Source organism: Rana temporaria, chromosome 1 (genome assembly GCF_905171775.1).
Source record: "Rana temporaria chromosome 1, aRanTem1.1, whole genome shotgun sequence".
Lineage (NCBI taxonomy): Eukaryota > Metazoa > Chordata > Amphibia > Anura > Ranidae > Rana > Rana temporaria.
The window spans coordinates 557995029-558013489 of record NC_053489.1 but is presented as its reverse complement, the minus strand read 5'-3'; the positions used below and the strand labels follow the sequence as shown (position 1 = coordinate 558013489).

At 41.3% G+C, this 18461-nt stretch overlaps 1 protein-coding gene across 3 annotated transcripts in view; it reads right to left on the bottom strand.

Annotated features, from left to right (window-relative positions):
- The window catches only part of TENM3 (teneurin transmembrane protein 3), a 1530681-nt gene that overhangs the window by 143206 nt on the left and 1369014 nt on the right, over positions 1-18461 (bottom strand). For all 3 annotated transcript variants that reach the window (XM_040333815.1, XM_040333823.1, XM_040333831.1), the window contains 2 exons: positions 18285-18431; positions 1070-1286 (listed from right to left, as the gene is read on the bottom strand). In XM_040333815.1, coding sequence (XP_040189749.1) covers positions 1070-1286; positions 18285-18431 — 364 coding nt within the window. The remainder of the gene's footprint in view (positions 1-1069; positions 1287-18284; positions 18432-18461) is intronic.

The following is an 18461-nucleotide window of genomic DNA, read 5'->3' as shown; positions in this document are numbered from 1 at the left end:
TGGCAGGTAGGTGTAAACCCGACCTGTAGGCCTGAGCTGTCTCTGTCACTGGGCAGCCAACAGGTAGTCACGCAGGCAGTGTTGTGTAAACCCAAAGAAGGACCATGACGGTTGTAAACAGAAGAGGAGAAAAGACTCAGGCCTGGAGCACCATCTTTTAGTAAATAAAAAGGCCATTATTTTTTAAATGTCAGTGATCAGTTAGAGGGGGGTGAGGGGTGGGACGGGTGCTTATGTTTTACCCAGCGTTGGCCTTTAAATGCATTCAATTATAATGCAGAATATCAATAATCTATTGAACCACTCCACATGGTACATATGAATCATGCTATAGCAAGTCTCCAAAAAGAAACAGAGAAAAGATTCACTAACCAAACTTATTTATCTGAAATTTCAGAGAAAAGCACAAATAATATTACCATGTGTGATGCACTGCTTTTCTGTACCAAGAGATAGATGTTTTTGTCATCTAGCAAACTTTGGGCTTTTTGAGCTTAACAGAGGCTTACTCTTTCCCACTTCTACTTCTGTTTACATAGCAACAAATATACAGCCTTATTTCAAACAGAGTTCTTATTCTTGAGAGCTAATTCTTAAGTAAAAATAACCCATAGCAACCAATCACATTTCATTCTGCTGCAATGGATTTAAATTGGTTGCCAAGGGTTATTACTCTTAATAAGAACTCTATACTGAATAGGGCAAATTTGCACATAACAAGGCAGGGTCATGTCAGTAAAATGTCACTGTCAGAAATTCAAGTAGCCTATAGCAATTCTATACCTGTCTGTCTCACGTATTTCTTATGAGTCTTGGCATAACTTGACATGTTTGCTATTCGATTTAAAAATATTTGAGATAATGACTCCCCAGATATGTGGAGAATATTTAATATTTAGAAGTCACAATCCAGTTCATGTGGTAATTAGAAGATGCTCACTATTACTGGCTCAGGGAGGCTTTATAATACCGAGTTTCTTTAGGCATGAAATGTTAATAAAGAATCTTGCAGGCAGGTAGAAAAGTACTTGTTTGTTGCACACAGCTTTAGTGCTGGTGACAGATTTACCTTTTATTGAAAGGGTTGTCTCCGGGGATGACATGGGTGCTGTCAGGTCCTGTGAGGAAGCTGATCCTATCGTAAAAAGACTTGGCAGCCTGCTGGGACGGTGACTGCTGGCTCTGGCTGATAATGTCCTGTGGATCAGGTAGACCACGGCAGTACGGCTGATTCTGGCAGGAGCTCTGTAAGCAGCAGTCTGGGTCCATGCAGTCGATTAAGCCATCTGCCAGAAGAAAGGACTTGACTGAATTTATACTCATCAGGATTACTTCTTTATTGTATTAACACTTTCATTGCCTCCTTTCCAAGAATGGTATAATTTATCTAACATTCTACTACATCAAATAATATTGTTAAATCACATAAACAAGATACAACCACAGATACACTCACACATATATATGTAAAGGTTCTTGCAACCCTGAGCACACCTAAGGGATTTCACAATCTATTAGCATCTATGACATAGAAGAATGCAACTGATGTTTCATGGGGAGAGGCTGAGATGATTTATCTCTTTAAAAGTGAAGACGCAGCCCAATTATCTCAAGAGAATCCACAGTGCAATGGTAACCAATCAGGCAGCAGATGAGTTCAGGAGACCCTCTTGACAGTTCAACAAAAATAAATCCATAGTATTATATGTGCAATTATATTTTTATTATGCTATTTACTTGTACAAAGTCTCTTTTGTGTAGATATCCAAAAAGGCCTAGGACTGCTGTTGGGTGCATATGATCTCAGAAGGCCCGGCAGACTCGGAGCTGCCATCTAAAAGTTGAACAAAACCTAACTTTTAGAAAACTGTGAGAAGGCAGTGCTTTATTGTATAACACCTTTCCGGAGTCTGCATGTTCTCCTTGTGCCTGTGTGGGTTTCCTCTACATCCTCCGGTTTTCTTCCACATTCAAAAAACATGCTGGAAGGTTAATTGGCTCGTGAGTTAGGCTGGTCATACATGAAGGAAAATGTATTTCCTGTAACCACAGGTTGCAGAAAATAAATTCTATGCATTCCCCCATCAACACAGACAGTGTTGATGCGGGAATTCCCCCTGCCAGGCCATTGTCTTGTCCCGACGGAGAAGCTGTCCCTGCTCGAAGAAGTCAGTGATTAACAAAAACAAATACCGTAGACATGCTGTATCTCTTCTGCAATAATACACACTTACCTGCCTGCTCAGTTTCCTATTCAATGCACACTGTACATGTACAATGTACACGTGGTTCAGCATGCATACCCAGCACAATTCAGCTGCGCTGGAATGACTGAACCCTCTGTGCATGCGTGAGATGACATCCCCCCCTGGCAAATCAAGAGGCCAAAACCCAGTACCCAGGGAGAAGAGGACAGCGGCTAGCAAGGGATGAAACCGCTGCATTGCTCCACTTTAAGTGAGATTCTATAGTATTTCCTTTTGTCCTCCTCCAGCAGCTACATACAGTTAGGGAAAAAGTATTTGATCCACTGCTAATTTTGTACATTTGCCCACTGACAAAGAAATGATCAGTGTATAATTGTAATGGTAGGCTTATTTTAACAGCGAGTGACAGAATAACAACACAAATATCAAGAAAAATGCATTTACATTTTTTTTTAAATAGATTTGCATTTTAATGAGTGAAATAAATATTTGACCCCCATCAATGTGCACAATTTCTGGCTCTCAGGTGTCTTCTATACATATAATGAGCTGAGATTAGGAGCACTCTCTTAAAGGGAGTGCTCCTAATCGCAGCTTGTTACCTGTATAAAAGACACTTGTCCACAGAAGCAATCAATCAGATTCCAAACTTTCCACCATGGCCAAGAGCTGTCCAAGGATGTCAGGGACAAGATTGTAGACCTACACAAGGCTGGAATGGGCTACAAGACCATTGCCAAGCAGCTTGGTGAGAGGGTGACAACAGTTTGTGTGATTATTTGCAAATGGAAGAAACACAAAATAACTGTCAATCTCCCTTGGTCCCGCGCTCTCCTCGTGGAGTTTCAATGATCATGAGAATGGTGAGGAATCAGCCCAGAACTACATGGGAGAATGTATCTCAAGGTAGCTGGGACCATAGTTACCAAGAAAATAATTGGTAACACACTACGCCGTGAAGGACTGAAATCCTTCAGCACCCACAATGTCCCCCTTCTTAAGAAAGCACATGTACAGACCAGTCTGAAATTTGCTAATGAACATCTGAATGATACAAAGGAGAACTGGGTGAAAATGTTGTGGTCAGATGAGACCAAAATCGAGTTCTTTGGGATCAACTCATCTCGCCGTTTTTAGAGGATGATCATGACCCCAAGAACACTATCCCCAAGTCAAACATGGAGGTGGAAACATTATGCTTTGGGTGTGTTTTTCTGCTAAGGGGAAAGGACAACTTCACTGCATCAAAGGGACGAGGAACGGGGCCATGTACCATTACATCTTGGGTGAGAACCTCCTTCAATGACACCAGGGCATTGAAAATGGGTTGTGGATGAGTATTCCAGGGTGACAATGACCCAAAACACACAGCCAAGGCAACAAATGAGTGGCTCAAAAAGAAGCATGTTAAGGTTCTGGAGTGGCCTAGCCAATCTCCAGACCTTAATCCAATAGAAAATATGTGGAGGGAGCAGAAGGTTTGAATTACTAAAAATCAGCCTCAAAACCTTAAAGGAGTTGTAAAGGAATTTATTTATTTTTTGCTGAAATGACTGTTTACAGGGTATAGAGACATAATAGTTAACTGATTCCTTTTAAAAATGATTAAACATAGATAAAGATCAATCATATAATGTACCTACAGTTTCAGTTTCGTTTTTGCATGCTGTTTCCTGCTTCTGTGATGAACAGAGACAAAGAGCCAATACAGGGCAGTGATGGTTTAGAAAACAAAACTGATTGGTGTTGAGGGGTTTTAGACACCCAGTAATCACACCTCCTTGATTAGTGACCACAGAGAGAAAGCTCCCATGACTTTTTTCATCAGGAAACAGACTGTTCAGAACAGAGAAGGATTACAGCAACAATGAGGACATGAAACCAGGACTGCAGTAAGGTAAAGGAAGCTATTTAGCTAAAAAAATAATTCCTTTAGTGACCCTCTAATGACTAAGAGAGGATCTGCAAAGAGGAGTGGGACAAAATCCCTCCTGAGATGTGTGCAAACCTGGTATGTAAAAGAGGGGGAACCAATGCGCAAGACCACACCTAACCAAGGGCAATATTAAAACTAATCAATAAATAATGTAAAAATAATAAAGAATAATACTAAAAGCAGCAGCCACTACTATATAAGTGCTCTCGCACCAATCAACATATGTAAAAGTGGGGGGTGTAATGGCGCTTACTGATTATCATATGGTGCTGTGCATCAGTAAGCGCCATTACACCCCCCACTTTTACATATGCAAACCTGGTAGTCAACTACAATAAATGTCTGACCTCTAAGTACTAAGTCATGTTTTGCAAAGGGGTCAAATACTTACACTCATTAAAATTAAAATCTATTTTTTTAATGCATTTTTCTGGATATTTTTGTTGTTATTCTGTCTCTCACTGTTAAAATAAAGCTACCATTAAAAGTATAGACTGATCAATTCTTTGTCAGGGGGCAAACGTACAAAATCAGCAGGGTATCAAATACTGTAGTCAGACATGATGTAGAAGAACAAATAGTGAACTGTTGATGTTCCAGGTAATCAACTTTTCTTGGAGTGGTTGATTTCACCAGCTCAAAGGCACATTGCAAGAGAATAAAAAGAGTTTAAAGCCCTGTACACACAATCTTAATTTTCGATGGAAAAAGTCAGACTGACTTTTTCCGTCGGAAATTCCGACCGTGTGTATGCCCCATCGGAGTAATTCCGATGAATCCCATCAGAGTTTAGATAGAGAACATGTTCTCTTTTACTCCGATGGAATTCCGATGCGACTTTGGCTGGGCAAAAGCCTAATCGTGTGTACGGGGCATTAGGGAAGAAAAATTACAGAAAGCAAGCAATGCTTACTTTTTCTGTGCTTTTCTTTCAATTCTATAAGCTGAAGACAGGGTCTCTTCAAACCACAAGCAACAAAAAGCTAGGGTAAAGGACAAAAGTATCAGCACCAGTTCCAGAAACCCTCTGCCATACTGCAGACATAGCCCTTAAAAATTAATGCTCTGTTAGTCAGGTTAAATGCAAAAGGACAAACTGGCAGAGTGTCAAATCTCTAAAACCTATGACTGGGAAGGAGACAAAGTGAATAAGAAATGAATGCATAAGAAAAGCATGGAACTATGCTAGCTTTAATATATCACCTAGAGAGAGAGGATACTTCTTCTAAAAGACCTGTGCCTACATGACACCGATGTAACCACACATAACAGCTTGTCGGAGTGTCAGCATTCTCACCAAGCTAAATTTAATTAGAATAAACACTAGCACGGGTCCTTGCTCAAAAGCTGATATAGTGCAGCTGTAACACATCCTCCGCACTAGGCTGGGTAGAATATGATTTAGATGTTGCTATGGCGCAGAGTTTAATAACCGTTATCAGTGTGAGCATCAGCAGGCCGGTGTCAGCAAGAGTGATGCTGAGCTGTCATAAGCCTGCTAATTTAACATACTAATGCTTTTATTTCAAAACTCCCTGTTTGATATGTAACAATGTGAAACTTGTTTTCCATGTAATGATTTTATGACTTAAAAAAAAAAAAAAATACACAACACTATGGATCCGAGATGAAATATAACAAGATGTCTTCGGGGTGACATCAAATAGTACCTACAGAATATCTGTCAGGCGTAACGGCACCTGCGTGTCCCTACCCTGCTGTCATGATGTCACAATATATCCGATCCACAGGCACCCATACACAACATAGGCAGTGATATGAGTGCTCTCCATTGGGCTTCTATATAAAGTAGCACTTTGTGATTTATGACAAAATAAAGTTCGCTTATTCTCCAGGGCAACATGGGGTATAGTTCCGGGGGGAAAAACTCTTGCATTTAGTAATTCATCTTTGTTAGTTTATAAAAAGCAAATGTACATCTGGCATGTAGTGTGCGGGTCATAAAAACTGCATGAGATTGACACATTCTGAACTAATCAGCTGGAAATGCATTTTTTACAAGCCTCTCTGCTGACATCAATCAGAGGAAGGATCTCATTTTCAGCAGCCGAGATGCAGGGACATACTGTTTGTTATTTTTGTGTGGAGTTTATCAGCAACTTGCCCAAGCGAATGACGGATGGTTATGAATCTGGCTCTGTATAACTGGAGAAAACATTTCTCATCCTTTCTCTGCATGTCAGTAGCCTCTATTATCTAGTATAACTAACGGAACGCGCTCACTCTGGCCTGGCTGAGCTGCATGGAAAGTGCTCTGACCGACTGCGAGTTCATACTCCATTTATTTCGCACCGCTGGGATGTTTTGAAAGGCAAGTACGCACAGTATATTCTGCTGCAAAGATATCCGCAGGAAAGAGCTGCAATAGGGATCATGTAGAAAAGTGTGCGAAAGTCACTCAGCAACCAATCAGTATTTCCCTTTCATGCAGTCAGTGGTTAGAGAACACATGTCAGAAACAGATTCTGGTTGCTGTGGTCAATGGTTTCTTTTTAACTTACTTGGATTGCACATTTTAACATTCTTTCCCCTCACAGTTTAGAATAGGGTTTGTCAACTAAGGTTCTGTGGAACCTTGGGGTTCCTCCAGAGGTTGCCAGGAGTTCCTTGAGCAATAAAGAGTTTCTAACTTCCAGTTACTGTTGATATCAAATATCTTTTTAGCTGTGTGTTAGGCCCTGTACACACGGGCAAGAATCTCGTCAGGAAAAAAAACGTTGTTTTTCCTGATGAGATTCTTGGCAAGAATCTATTGCCGCCCAAGTGTACACACTGACCTTTTTAAAAGAACCGCGCTTCTCTTGAAAGGCAAGAACGCGGTGACGTCATCGCATGCGTATGTCATATTCGATGCTGTTGCCGCCATCTTGCTTCACCCTACCTATGCCGTGGAAGCTACCGCACATGCGTCTAAGTCATCATTGTTTTGCTCGTCGAGTTCCTTGTGAAGCCGTCGAGAAACTCGACAAGCCAATTTTCTCCATTCCCGTCAAGGAAATAGAGAACATGCTTTCTTTTTGGCTCGTTGAGTTTCTCGACAGTTTCCTCGATGAAAATGTACACACGACCGGTTTCCTCTACAAAAAATATCTCCCAGCAAGTTTCTTGCTGATTTTTGCCGAGAAACTCGGTCGTGTGTACGAGGTCTTACTCAGAGGTCCCCTCTTTGGATGTAGATTCTATTGCCTCGTACACACGACTGGTTTTCCTGTCGGGAAAACTGTCATGAGAACTTTTGGCCATGAATCCCGGCCGTGTGTATGCTCCATTGCAGTTTTCCCCGACAGGAAAACTGACAGAAAAAAAAGAGAACCGGCGGTCTTTTTCCTGGCAGTTTTCCTATGTGAAAAACTGCGATGGAGCATACACATGGCCGGGATTCCCAACCCAAACTCCATCGCAGTTTTCCTGTCGGGAAAACTTCTCGTGTGTAGGGGAAAAAACGTACTGAGCAGGTTCTCGGTTTTCCCGGCGGACTTTTTAGCGCCGGGAATCCCATACATGTGTACTAGGCATTAGAGTACTGTTTACAGGTGTTTCTTGGATTTTGGAATGCACTTGGGGGAAGAGGGGAGGCATTTGTGTGTGTATGGCTGCCTGTGACTTAGGGGTTGATTTACTAAAGGCAAATCCACTCTGCACTACAAGTACACTTGTAAGTGCAGTCACAGAAGATCGCTGTAGATCCGAGGGGAAGCTCTACTGATTTTAGCATCCAATCATGTACAAGCTAAAATGCTTTTTTTCCCTTGCATGTCCCCCTCAGATCTACAGTGACTGCACTTGCAGTGCATTTGTAGTGCAAAGTGGATTTGTCTTTAGTAAATAACCTCCTTAGAGTTCTGTTTGTATTTTTTTCTTGATTTGGACTCCATTACTGGTACTGTTTAATGATGTATGCTGAGTTATACCTTTACTGTAACATATGTTTTGAATTGTGTCTGGATTGCACTTTTACACTTAGTCCTGGTTCACACACAGGGGCGACCTGTCAGGTCATGCTTCATGCGGTGCAATGTAACCATTCTAATAGGAGCAACTCAAGTCACTCTGACTTGGAAAAAGGTTCTTGTGCTACTTTTCAGAGTGGCTTGCATTGACTTCTATTAAATAAGTCGTTTACAAGCTGCGCTGAGGTCGCGCTGTGCGGGGCGGTTTCAGAGCTGCTCCTGTGTGAACCGGCACTCAGTGTACTCTAATGCCGCGTACACACGATCGGACATTCCGACAACAAAGCCGTGTTTTTTTTTTTACGACGAATGTTGGCTCATACACATGGTCTCACAAATGTTGTAAAAAATTCTGATCGCCAAGAACGTGGTCACGTATAACACGTACAATGGCACTATTAAAGGGAAGACCAATACCAGTCATGTTAGTAGAAGTTTGGTAAGGGACGATTCGCGCTTTTCAGCCTCATGCTTTTCAGTCCGTTACAGCGTGACGAATGTGTTATCTCCAAATGCTAGTTTTACCAGACCGTCTCGTACTTGATTCAGAGCATGCGTGGAATTTTGTACGTCGGAATTGTCTACACACGTTTGGAATTTACGAGAACAGATTTAGTTGTCGGACCACTACACCCACCTACCTTACTTATATAAGAAGACACTTTTCTACTGACCACCAATGTAGAGGGCACTACAATTTTCACAGTTGGGTGTCTATTTTCTGGCCATTATTATTATCCATTCCATTTCATGAGTGTTAGTGAAACATTTATTTCTATAGAGTGTCAAATTCACTAGACACACTACAGCCTTTGTTCTTTTATATATGATTATATTTACAACTTACTGAGCATGCAAATATGCCATGAACTAGAGATGTAATAATTTAGCAGAGGATCCCGAGACATGAAAATTATTTCAAGGGTTCCTCTGTATACAAAATGCTGAGAAAAGCTGGTTTATAGTCCTAAAAATGATGCATACCACACATTAAATACAAATTAGCAGTGCATTATTTTAGTCTTATGCAGCCACTAATCATTAGGGAATGCCGGCAACTCTGTGCAAACTGGGTTTTCTTGCCGTTCCTAGATTAGTAAATTTCACTGTGAAATCTGTCTGCATCTAGGGAATGTCATCTCCTGCTTGGCATATCCTCTCATTCTTACAGTGAATGTTTCCAAATTCTACAGGCAATTATAGACCATCAGTGAATTGAAGATTTCTCCAAACAGCTGAAAGCCAAGAATAGGGAGATGTTTTGGCATCCCAGGGCGATAATTGTTTAGTGGTATGCTGTGCTTCATAATGTGAACAATAAACTCTTTAAAATTATTTATTTTTTAGAATCTGGACAGCTTCTATTTTTTTCTTAACCTGTTGCCACCCCTCCAGATGACCCTTTAACTGGGTCTTAATGCCAATCATGTGATTACTGTGATTGGCTCCCATTCTATGTTAATGATCAGGAGCCAACGGAGTGGGTTTCTGATCATTAACAGAGAATGAGAGCGGTTTGTGACTGCTTGGTACTTGTGTTGGGAGCGCGCAGTGCCATCATACGTGTTGTACGTGACCGCATTCTTGGCGATAGGCATTTCCGACAGCATGTGTGAAAAAAATCCACAGTTTTGTTGTTGGAATGTCCGATCGTCTGTACGCGGCATTAGAGGGGAAACCTTCCAATGGAGACCCTGGTGACAGCCAGGGATTTTCTAACTTTGGAAGGATTTAATCGAACTTCCTGTATTGGATATGGGACAGGAAGTAAAGGGAAATCTCCCCAATGGGACACAAATGGCAAACCAAAATATTTTTAACAGATAGTTGGCAACACTGTCATTGTGCTGCATTTTTTGCCTCCACTGGCGCCAGCAGAAAGAGCAAGGTTAAAGAGTATCACAACCTAAAACCTTATTTTTTTTTTTTTTAGAGTGGGTAGGATTAGAACCTCTGTCAGGTTTTTTATTGCTCTCTTTGCTCCCAGAAAGGAGGCTACCCTTCTCGGCTTGTCCTGAGAACCACTTCCCTTGCTTTTCTGCCCTCTAGTGGGAGAAAATCCAACATTTTAAATTGTCGCTAGAACAGGAAGTAAAGGATAATCTTCCCAAGAGGACACTGGGTGCTTACATTTTTTTATCCAATCATTCTGTGATTCTATCAAAATGATAAAATCTGCAAAAACAGGGAATAGCCATAAGTTTCCTTCCAAGCACTTTAGATGCAATTACATTCTGATTCAATCGCAATTCACAATCTTTTTGCATTGATCAGCAGGATTGAGATACTTTGTTCATAAATACGATTGTATTTCGATCAGATTATTAGGTTACTTGGTCACAACAGATACAATCAATACCTGCCAATCATAACTTATGACAGGGGTGCTCGACCCGTGGGCCACAACTGGCCCACTGAAGTGGTCCTTGACCTCAAACTGAATGCAGGGGTTTTGGGTGTGATTTCAGCAAGTGCACCACATCTGCAAGATATAATAGAAGTCTATGGTAAATAGCAGCTAACCCACAAGAAACTGCGCAGCACCCGCAGTGTGGGTAAACCACAAGTTTAGAAGGGGTTCATGACAGTAAGGGCTTGTTTAAATTTGCGTTTTGGGAGGCCACACCTCCCAACCACTGATGTAGCATTGGAGGTCACAATGGCGACCCCACCCTGTCACTTTCTGTCTTACACATGGACAGGAAATATTTCAGTATGTGCAGATGGACACTTTCACATACATAGTTTAAAACTCACAGCAGCTCTTTGACCTCATACATAGAATGTAATTTCTTTTGTTTTTGCCTAATAAATATACGTATGCCTTAACCACTTCCCGACGGCCGTACGACTATATACGGCCGCAGGGTGGCTCTACTTCTCTGGGATGCCGTCTTTTTACGACCGCCCCTTTCCTCGTTCCCTGCGCACACTTTCCCAAGCACGCAGCGTGGAACTTCTTTGCTGGCCGTGTCCCTTGGACACAGCCAATCACAGATCGCCATGAACGGCCAATCGGAGTGGCCGTTTGGTAGGCGATCTGTGTGGCCAATGAGAGATGATCTCATATGTAAACATATGAGTTCATTTCTCATTGCCGGCTCTCACAATAACAGCGTGCATAACAGGGAGAGAGGAGACCAATCTGTGTCTCTTGTACATAGGGACACAGATCGGTCACCTCCCCCAGTCACCCCCCTTCCCCCACAGTTAGAACACTATATAGGGTACACATTTAACACCTTCCTCACCCCCTAGTGTTAACCCCTTCAATGCCAGTCACATTTATACAGTAATTAGTGCATATTTATAGCACTGATCGCAGTATAAATGTGAATGGTGGTAAAAAAGTGTCAAAAGTGTCCGATGTGTCCGCCATAATGTCGCAGTCGCAATAAAAATCGCAGATCGCCGCCATTACTAGTAAAAAAAAAATAATACAAAATAATTATTCTCTCCCCTATTTTGTAGGCGCTATAACTGTTGTGCAAACCAGTCGCTTATTGCGATTTTTTTTTTTTACCAAAAATATGTAGAAGAATACGTATTGGCCTAGACTGAATTTTTTTTTTTATTGGGCTATTTATTATAGCAACAAGTAAAACATATTGTATTTTTTTTCAAAATTGTCGTTCTTTTTTGTTTATAGCGCAAAAAATAAAAACCGCAGAGGTGATCAAATACCACCAAAAGAAAGCTCTACTTGTGGGGAAAAAAGGACGTCAATTTTGTTTGGGAGCAACGTCGCACGACCGCGCAATTGTCAGTTAAAGCGACGCAGTGCCGGAAGCTGAAATTTCACCTGGGCAGGAGGGGGGTATATGTGCCCAGTAAGCAAGTGGTTAAAGATTGATTGTTTTTTGAAAATGTCAAAGCCCTGTCATTTTGTTGAATGACTGTTTTATTAGCATGTACAATTCTCCGAGGAAGACCCAGCCAGGAACATCATTTAGGAATATACAGGGCATTCTATCCTACACACTAGCCTTCATATAAATGCATAAAACAGGAACAATATGAAAAGAAAAACCACATACACACACAGATGTATTTGCAAGGCACAATTCTCACTTGACAGTCTCAGCAGATTTGCCCTGATGATTGCTGAGTGGTGCTTAAAGTGTATGGGTAGCACAAGCTGCTTGTTTAAGTAATTGTGGAGAGACTCGGCTGCAGACTTATAGCAGGTCATTGGGTGAGTCTCCTAGAAGTTTTGCTGCCCCCTGGAGTTTTGGCAATGGCTGCAATACGTATCATGGAAATTCTTTTCAGAAGCTAACTGCGCTTAGGAGATTGGAATTGAAATAAATAAATCCCCCGTCTTACAAAGAAATGCTTATGTGCTGCACACAATCCAATCAGCTGCAGCCTGAAATGGCCAGAGCTGTAATCACTAACAGCACTCCAGGGCTACTTAAATAAGATGCAATATTCCTGTTTGGAATGCCTTTGAGTGGCATAAATGCCTAAGTCTACATTATAAAGGTACAAATGCGGCCGGTGAATGCGGAAAATATTTTAATGCTTTTGGGATGGTTATAATGAAACTGCTTTGCTGTTTACAGAGTATGTTTAGAGAAAGATTATCAGAGAAATCCACAGCAGGTCCTTCACATTTATCACACAATTTTATTGACATGACACTGCAGGATATAATCAGGAAATTCTATATACTGCAGCTATTACATACTCAGGGCAAATATGCAAATTAAAGTAAACCTGTAAAATGAGAAATATGGGGGCTGCCATTGCTGCTCCTTGTCTGGAGATGTTAGACAGAAGAAATATCTTCATATCTCTATGAATCACAGACCTGGAACAAATATACAGATATGGAAAGTCAAGTTTTTATCTCCGCACTTATTCCTGGTACGTGACCCATATGGAATTCAAACCGAAGTGACAGCCAGGCAATTAGTATTTCAATTCGTGGCCAATAATGGCAGCCTCTGTGTTTCTCTCGTTACATGTTTTCTTTAACCGCTTGCCGACCAGCCGCCGTCATTATACGGCGGCAGGTCGGCACATTCCTGTGAACCGTCGTAGCTGTACATCGGCCCTTGAAGCGTGGATAGCGTGCACGTGCCCGCTGAACTGAGGGGGTGCCGATGCGCCTGGCCGGCGGTCACGATGCAATCGCGGGCACGAGAGCCAAATCAGGGACATGTGCGTGTAAAGACACAAATCCCTGTTCTGCGAGGAGAGGAGAGACAGATTGTGTGTTCCTACTAGCTAGGAACAGCGATCTGTCATCTCCTCCAGTCTGTCCCATCCCCCTACAGTTGGAACACACACAAGGGAACACAGTTAATCCTTTGATCACCCCCTAGTGTTAACCCCTTCCCTGTCAGTGACATTTACAAAGTAATCAGTGCATTTTTATAGCACTGATCGCTGTATAATTGTCAATGGTCCCAAAAACGTATCAAAAGTGTCCGATCTGTCTGCCATAATGTCGCAGTACCAATAAAAAATGCTGATCCCTGCCATTACTAGTAAAAAAAAAATTATAATAAAAATGCCATAAATCTTTCCCCTATTTTGTAGATGCTATAACTTTTGCGCAAACCAATCAATATACGCTTATTGTGATTTTTATTACTAAAAATATGTAGAAGAATACATATCGGCCTAAACTGATGAAGACATTTAAATTTTTTTTTTTATTTGGGATATTTATTATAGCAAAACGTTTTTTTCTAAATTGTCGCTCTTTTTTTGTTTATAGTGCAAAAAATTAAAACCGCAGAGATGACCAAATACCACCAAAAGACAGCTCTATTTGTGGGGGAAAAAAAGGACGTAAACTTTGTTTATATTGTTTGTTTATATACAGATGGTGTACAGAACACCCTCCAGAAACGATTTCCTGCTTATGTGATTGGCTCACTGATTGTCTCAGAAGTCTGCACTAAGATACAAGTCAGATTTTGGGAATCATCTGCAACAAAATGTCATTTATGTGGAGACACTACCATGCAGCCGATGTCATCACCGGCGCATGTGCTCTGAAGGTCTACCTTATAGTGCTGGACCTTCAGAGCCCGTGCCGTAAACGGCGGCTCCTGCGTGCATGTGCAGGAGTGACGTAATTATGCCCCCAGTCATTTGTGTAGCCAGAGACTGCAAACCAGAAAGGAAGACCGGAGAAAGATGTCGGCCCTCTTAGTGGTGACAATGTGGCAGTGGAGGGCTTTGTTCTAAGGTAAGTTTCTCATAATGTGCTAGTATGCGATGCATACTAGCACCTTATGTCATTGCCTTGCAGGAAATGTATTTTTTATTTTTTAACCACATGTGGTTTACTACCACTTTAAAATATGTTTTTGAAACATTTTTTGGTTAAGAGAATCAGATACAGCCAATGCACTTTAAGGGAAAAAACTTTTCCCTTCTTCAAGGCCTGAACAGTTGGTGCTAATCAAGTTACAGTTACAGAATGCACAAAATAACCTGTGTTAAGGCTTGATGAAGACTAGCCTCTCCGGACTGCACACTTTCAAAAAGTTTTTTTTTAAATGAGATGAAATTGTATACCAGAGGCTTCTCCATACACATTCAAGAGTCTACCAACTCGCAAGTGCTTCCTTGTGTCACTGCCAGAGAGAAAGCAGCCAAGGACCAGAATGGGGTCCACCTACACTAGACTTCAATCAAGGATTTTATTTATTTAAAATAAATCTGTAAATCTTTACATATGCCCAGTGAAGTGATTAGGTGGTACATAGAGATGAATCAAATCCTCCTACATTACCTGTGCCTGTTTATTCTCTACAGCTGTTCAAGGGCATGGAGTTGAAGATTCTCTCTACAGAGCTCATTGAGGAGAGGTTTAAGAGCTGATTGATGGGAAGGGACCCCCCCCCTCCACACAGCATACAGGAACAGAGCTGTGGCTGTCAATCACAGGCTGTGTGCTGGAGGTATCTCCTCTGTCTCCTTTTTTCTCTTTTTGTCAGGAAAACATTGTCAGAAGTGACTCATGAAGATAGCAGAGGAACGAGGCAGCAGACCAAAATTACACTTAGGGGTTGATTTACCAAAACTGGAGAGTGCAAAATATTGTGCAGCTCTGTATAGAAACCAATCAGCTTCCAGTTTTGTTTGTCAAAGCTTAATTGACAAGGTGAAGTTAGAAGCTGATTGGCTACGATGCACAGCTGCACCAGATTTTGCACTCTTCAGTTTTAGTAAATCAAACCCTTAGTGCTCTGGATTGAGACAAGTACAAACTATAGAGCAGTGGTAGGCAACCTTAAAGAGGTGGAGATCTACCTGAACAACATGGGAGAAGTAAAAGATCACTGGGCACAGTGTCGCCTCCTCATACCCAATTTAAACCTCTAATTGCTGTACTACTGTGTAGCAATTGTGTGCATTGCACAACAATCATGGGTTTATTACAATTGCAAACACCCGCAGCAAATCAGTGTGAAAGCAGCCCAATACTATAATGCCCAGTGTACTGCTTTACACTGACCTGAAGATCTCTTCTTTCCAGTTGTTATCACTGCTCTGGAGACCACTAGCTGGAATAAGAGGTGGAGTGCAGTTACATAGTTACATAGTAGGTGAGGTTGAAAAAAGACAAATGTCCATCAAGTCCAAACTACAGTATATGTGTGATTATATGTCAGTATTACCTTGTATTTCCCTGTATGTTGTGGTCGTTCAGGTGCTTTTCTAAGGCCCTGTACACACGTCCGAGGAACTAAACGGGCAAAACTCATCGTTTTGCTCGTCGAGTTCTGTGTGAAGTCACTGAGGATCTCGGCGAGCCAACTTTCCTCATTAAACAACGAGGAAATAGAGAACATGTTCTCTATTTGGCTCGACGAGGAACTCGTCGGCTTCCTCGGCCGAAAGTGTACACACGGCCGGGTTTCTCGGCAGAATTCAGCTCCGATCGAGTTTCTGGCTGAATTCTGGCTCACCGTTTTTTGTGCGCTGTGATTGGCCAAGCATGCGCGTCATAGTGCATGCTTGGCCAATCATCAGCCAGCAATGCACTGCAATGCCGCAGTGAATTATGGGCCGAGACACGTCACTCGAATTTGGCACGAATGGCCCAAAACGGTCGTAATTCGACGAACGATCGAACATTTGATGTTCGAGTGGAACGTGAGTTCGATTTGAATATGAAGCTCATCCCTACTCCCAATTTATCACCACCCTCTAAACTTGCCCCTGTAGCCAGTTTTCAATTCATGTACTCACCCTATGGTCCATGCCAACAGACCTTATTTTGTACAGTAAACATTTATGGTGAACTGTTTCAAATGCTTTTTCAAAATCTAGATACACCACGTCTACGGGCCTTCCTTTATCTAGATGGCAACTCTCCTCCTCATTGAAGGTTAATAGATTGGTTTGGCAAGAATGATTCTTCATGAATCCATGCTGATTACTGCTAATGATACCGTTCTCATTACTAAAATCTTGTATATAGTCCCTTATCATCTCCTCCAAGAGCTTGCATACTATTGATGTTAGGCTAACTGGTCTGTAATTCCCAGGGATGTATTTTGGGCCATTTTTAAATATTGATGCTACATTGGCTTTTCTCCAATTAGCCTGATATCACTCCACATGGGACAGGCGCCAGCACTACAGATGAAACATTGGCTTATTCGGCTTTTGCTCCCTACTACAGCTCCAACTTTACAGTAGTAGTAGTCCTTCTGCATTGCACTTTGATGCTCTGGAATGGTGGGTCAGAAAGCCCAGACTGTGATCTACCAGTCCCCTGTCCACGATCAACAGGTTGCTGGCCCCCACTATAGAGGGATATGCTTTGTTCATATTTCATGTCTGAGATTATCAACCACCTTAAGGATCAATTTTGTTAGTAACAACTGCCACACTGTTTCATTTATGTAAAGATGGGAAAAGGCAAGTTGCTTCCAATGTGTAAGAAACACTGTGACACATGGCAGCTCTCAGTATCACTAAGAGCATGTGTTCATGGATTGGTCCATGTAATGCATTCATACATCAGACATCACCTCTTCTGACTGGTTGGGAAAATGTATCTGAAGAGAACTGGAGAGGTTGAATGGGTTTTCAAGGCAGCAAGTGTGATTCTCCTGGCCAACACTAGAGGGAGCTGTTTGAAGACAGAAGACTTGCACTGATCTGAATAGGTAACGGGAGCTTGGTTTTTCAGAGTGCGGTCCTCTACATTATTCTGCAGGCAGGACTAATCTGTGTAAAATGTAATATTGGATAGGGACTACTAGGACAAAGATACAAATGCATAATATAGGAGGAAGTGCAGTTACATTTTAAATGCCTCCATTGTGTAAAAATATTTGTTGTGGACATTAAATGATATAAAGCAACAGACATCATTTGGGTTAGATATTCAAAGTGAAAACCAGATTTGTTTAAATTATATACTATTATTATTTTTTAACTGCTTTACAATTACTATATATATTGAGGGGTCCTGTGTGACCGTATATATGATTTATATACATAACAGACAGTTCTATTTTAAGACTTTTACTATCATTTTATAAGTGATGATTCATATATATTAGAAGAAGCAACAGCCCTTTTGTGAAATATACGGTTGCTAAGCAACTTTTCAAGTTTCACATCCACCCACCAGGGCAAATTCTAAGGAAAATGAACAGTTACAGTATACACTTTCCTTTTCAGCTCAGGATAAATTCAGCGTCATGTAACTTGTCACCGTTTCCTTATACCCTTCAGTAGCATGCATTTGCTTTAAAATATAAACATCCTTCTAAATACAACAGATCATGCTATTCCGGCCCTGTTGGCATTTTGAATAATAATAAAGTCCAAAAAGCTTAGACATCAACACAGCTTCAGTACAATTCATTATCATCCTCAAATTCCCCATACAGCAGGTCAAGTACAAAGAAATCAAAATAAGAACAAACCGCTTTGAAAAAAAAAAAGCTGAAGCTTAGAGGCATTTGTTCAAAATGTATCTTTAAGCATCAGTTTTAAACTGAAAAAAAGGTCATCAGAAGCCCACATCATAGTGTCTAGAGAGATTTGAATGTAGCTGAAAAAATAGCAAGTTTCAGTTTGGTAAGAATCCATTTCATATAACAATGAGGTGTGCTGACAAAATGTCATATTCCCATCAAAAGTAAATAGATGTAAAAAAAAAAAGAAGAGGAAACTTAATCTTACCTCCTTCATTGTCCTTACTATCAGTGCACAAGGTTTCCATGGCAACATCACATCCTGCTCCCCTCCAGCCCGGCTGGCACACACAATGCCATCCATTTTGATCCAACGCGCATCTTCCATTGCTGTTACAGAGTCCCGGGCAGCCTTCTGCCAAGACACAGACATAAGGAAAGTCAT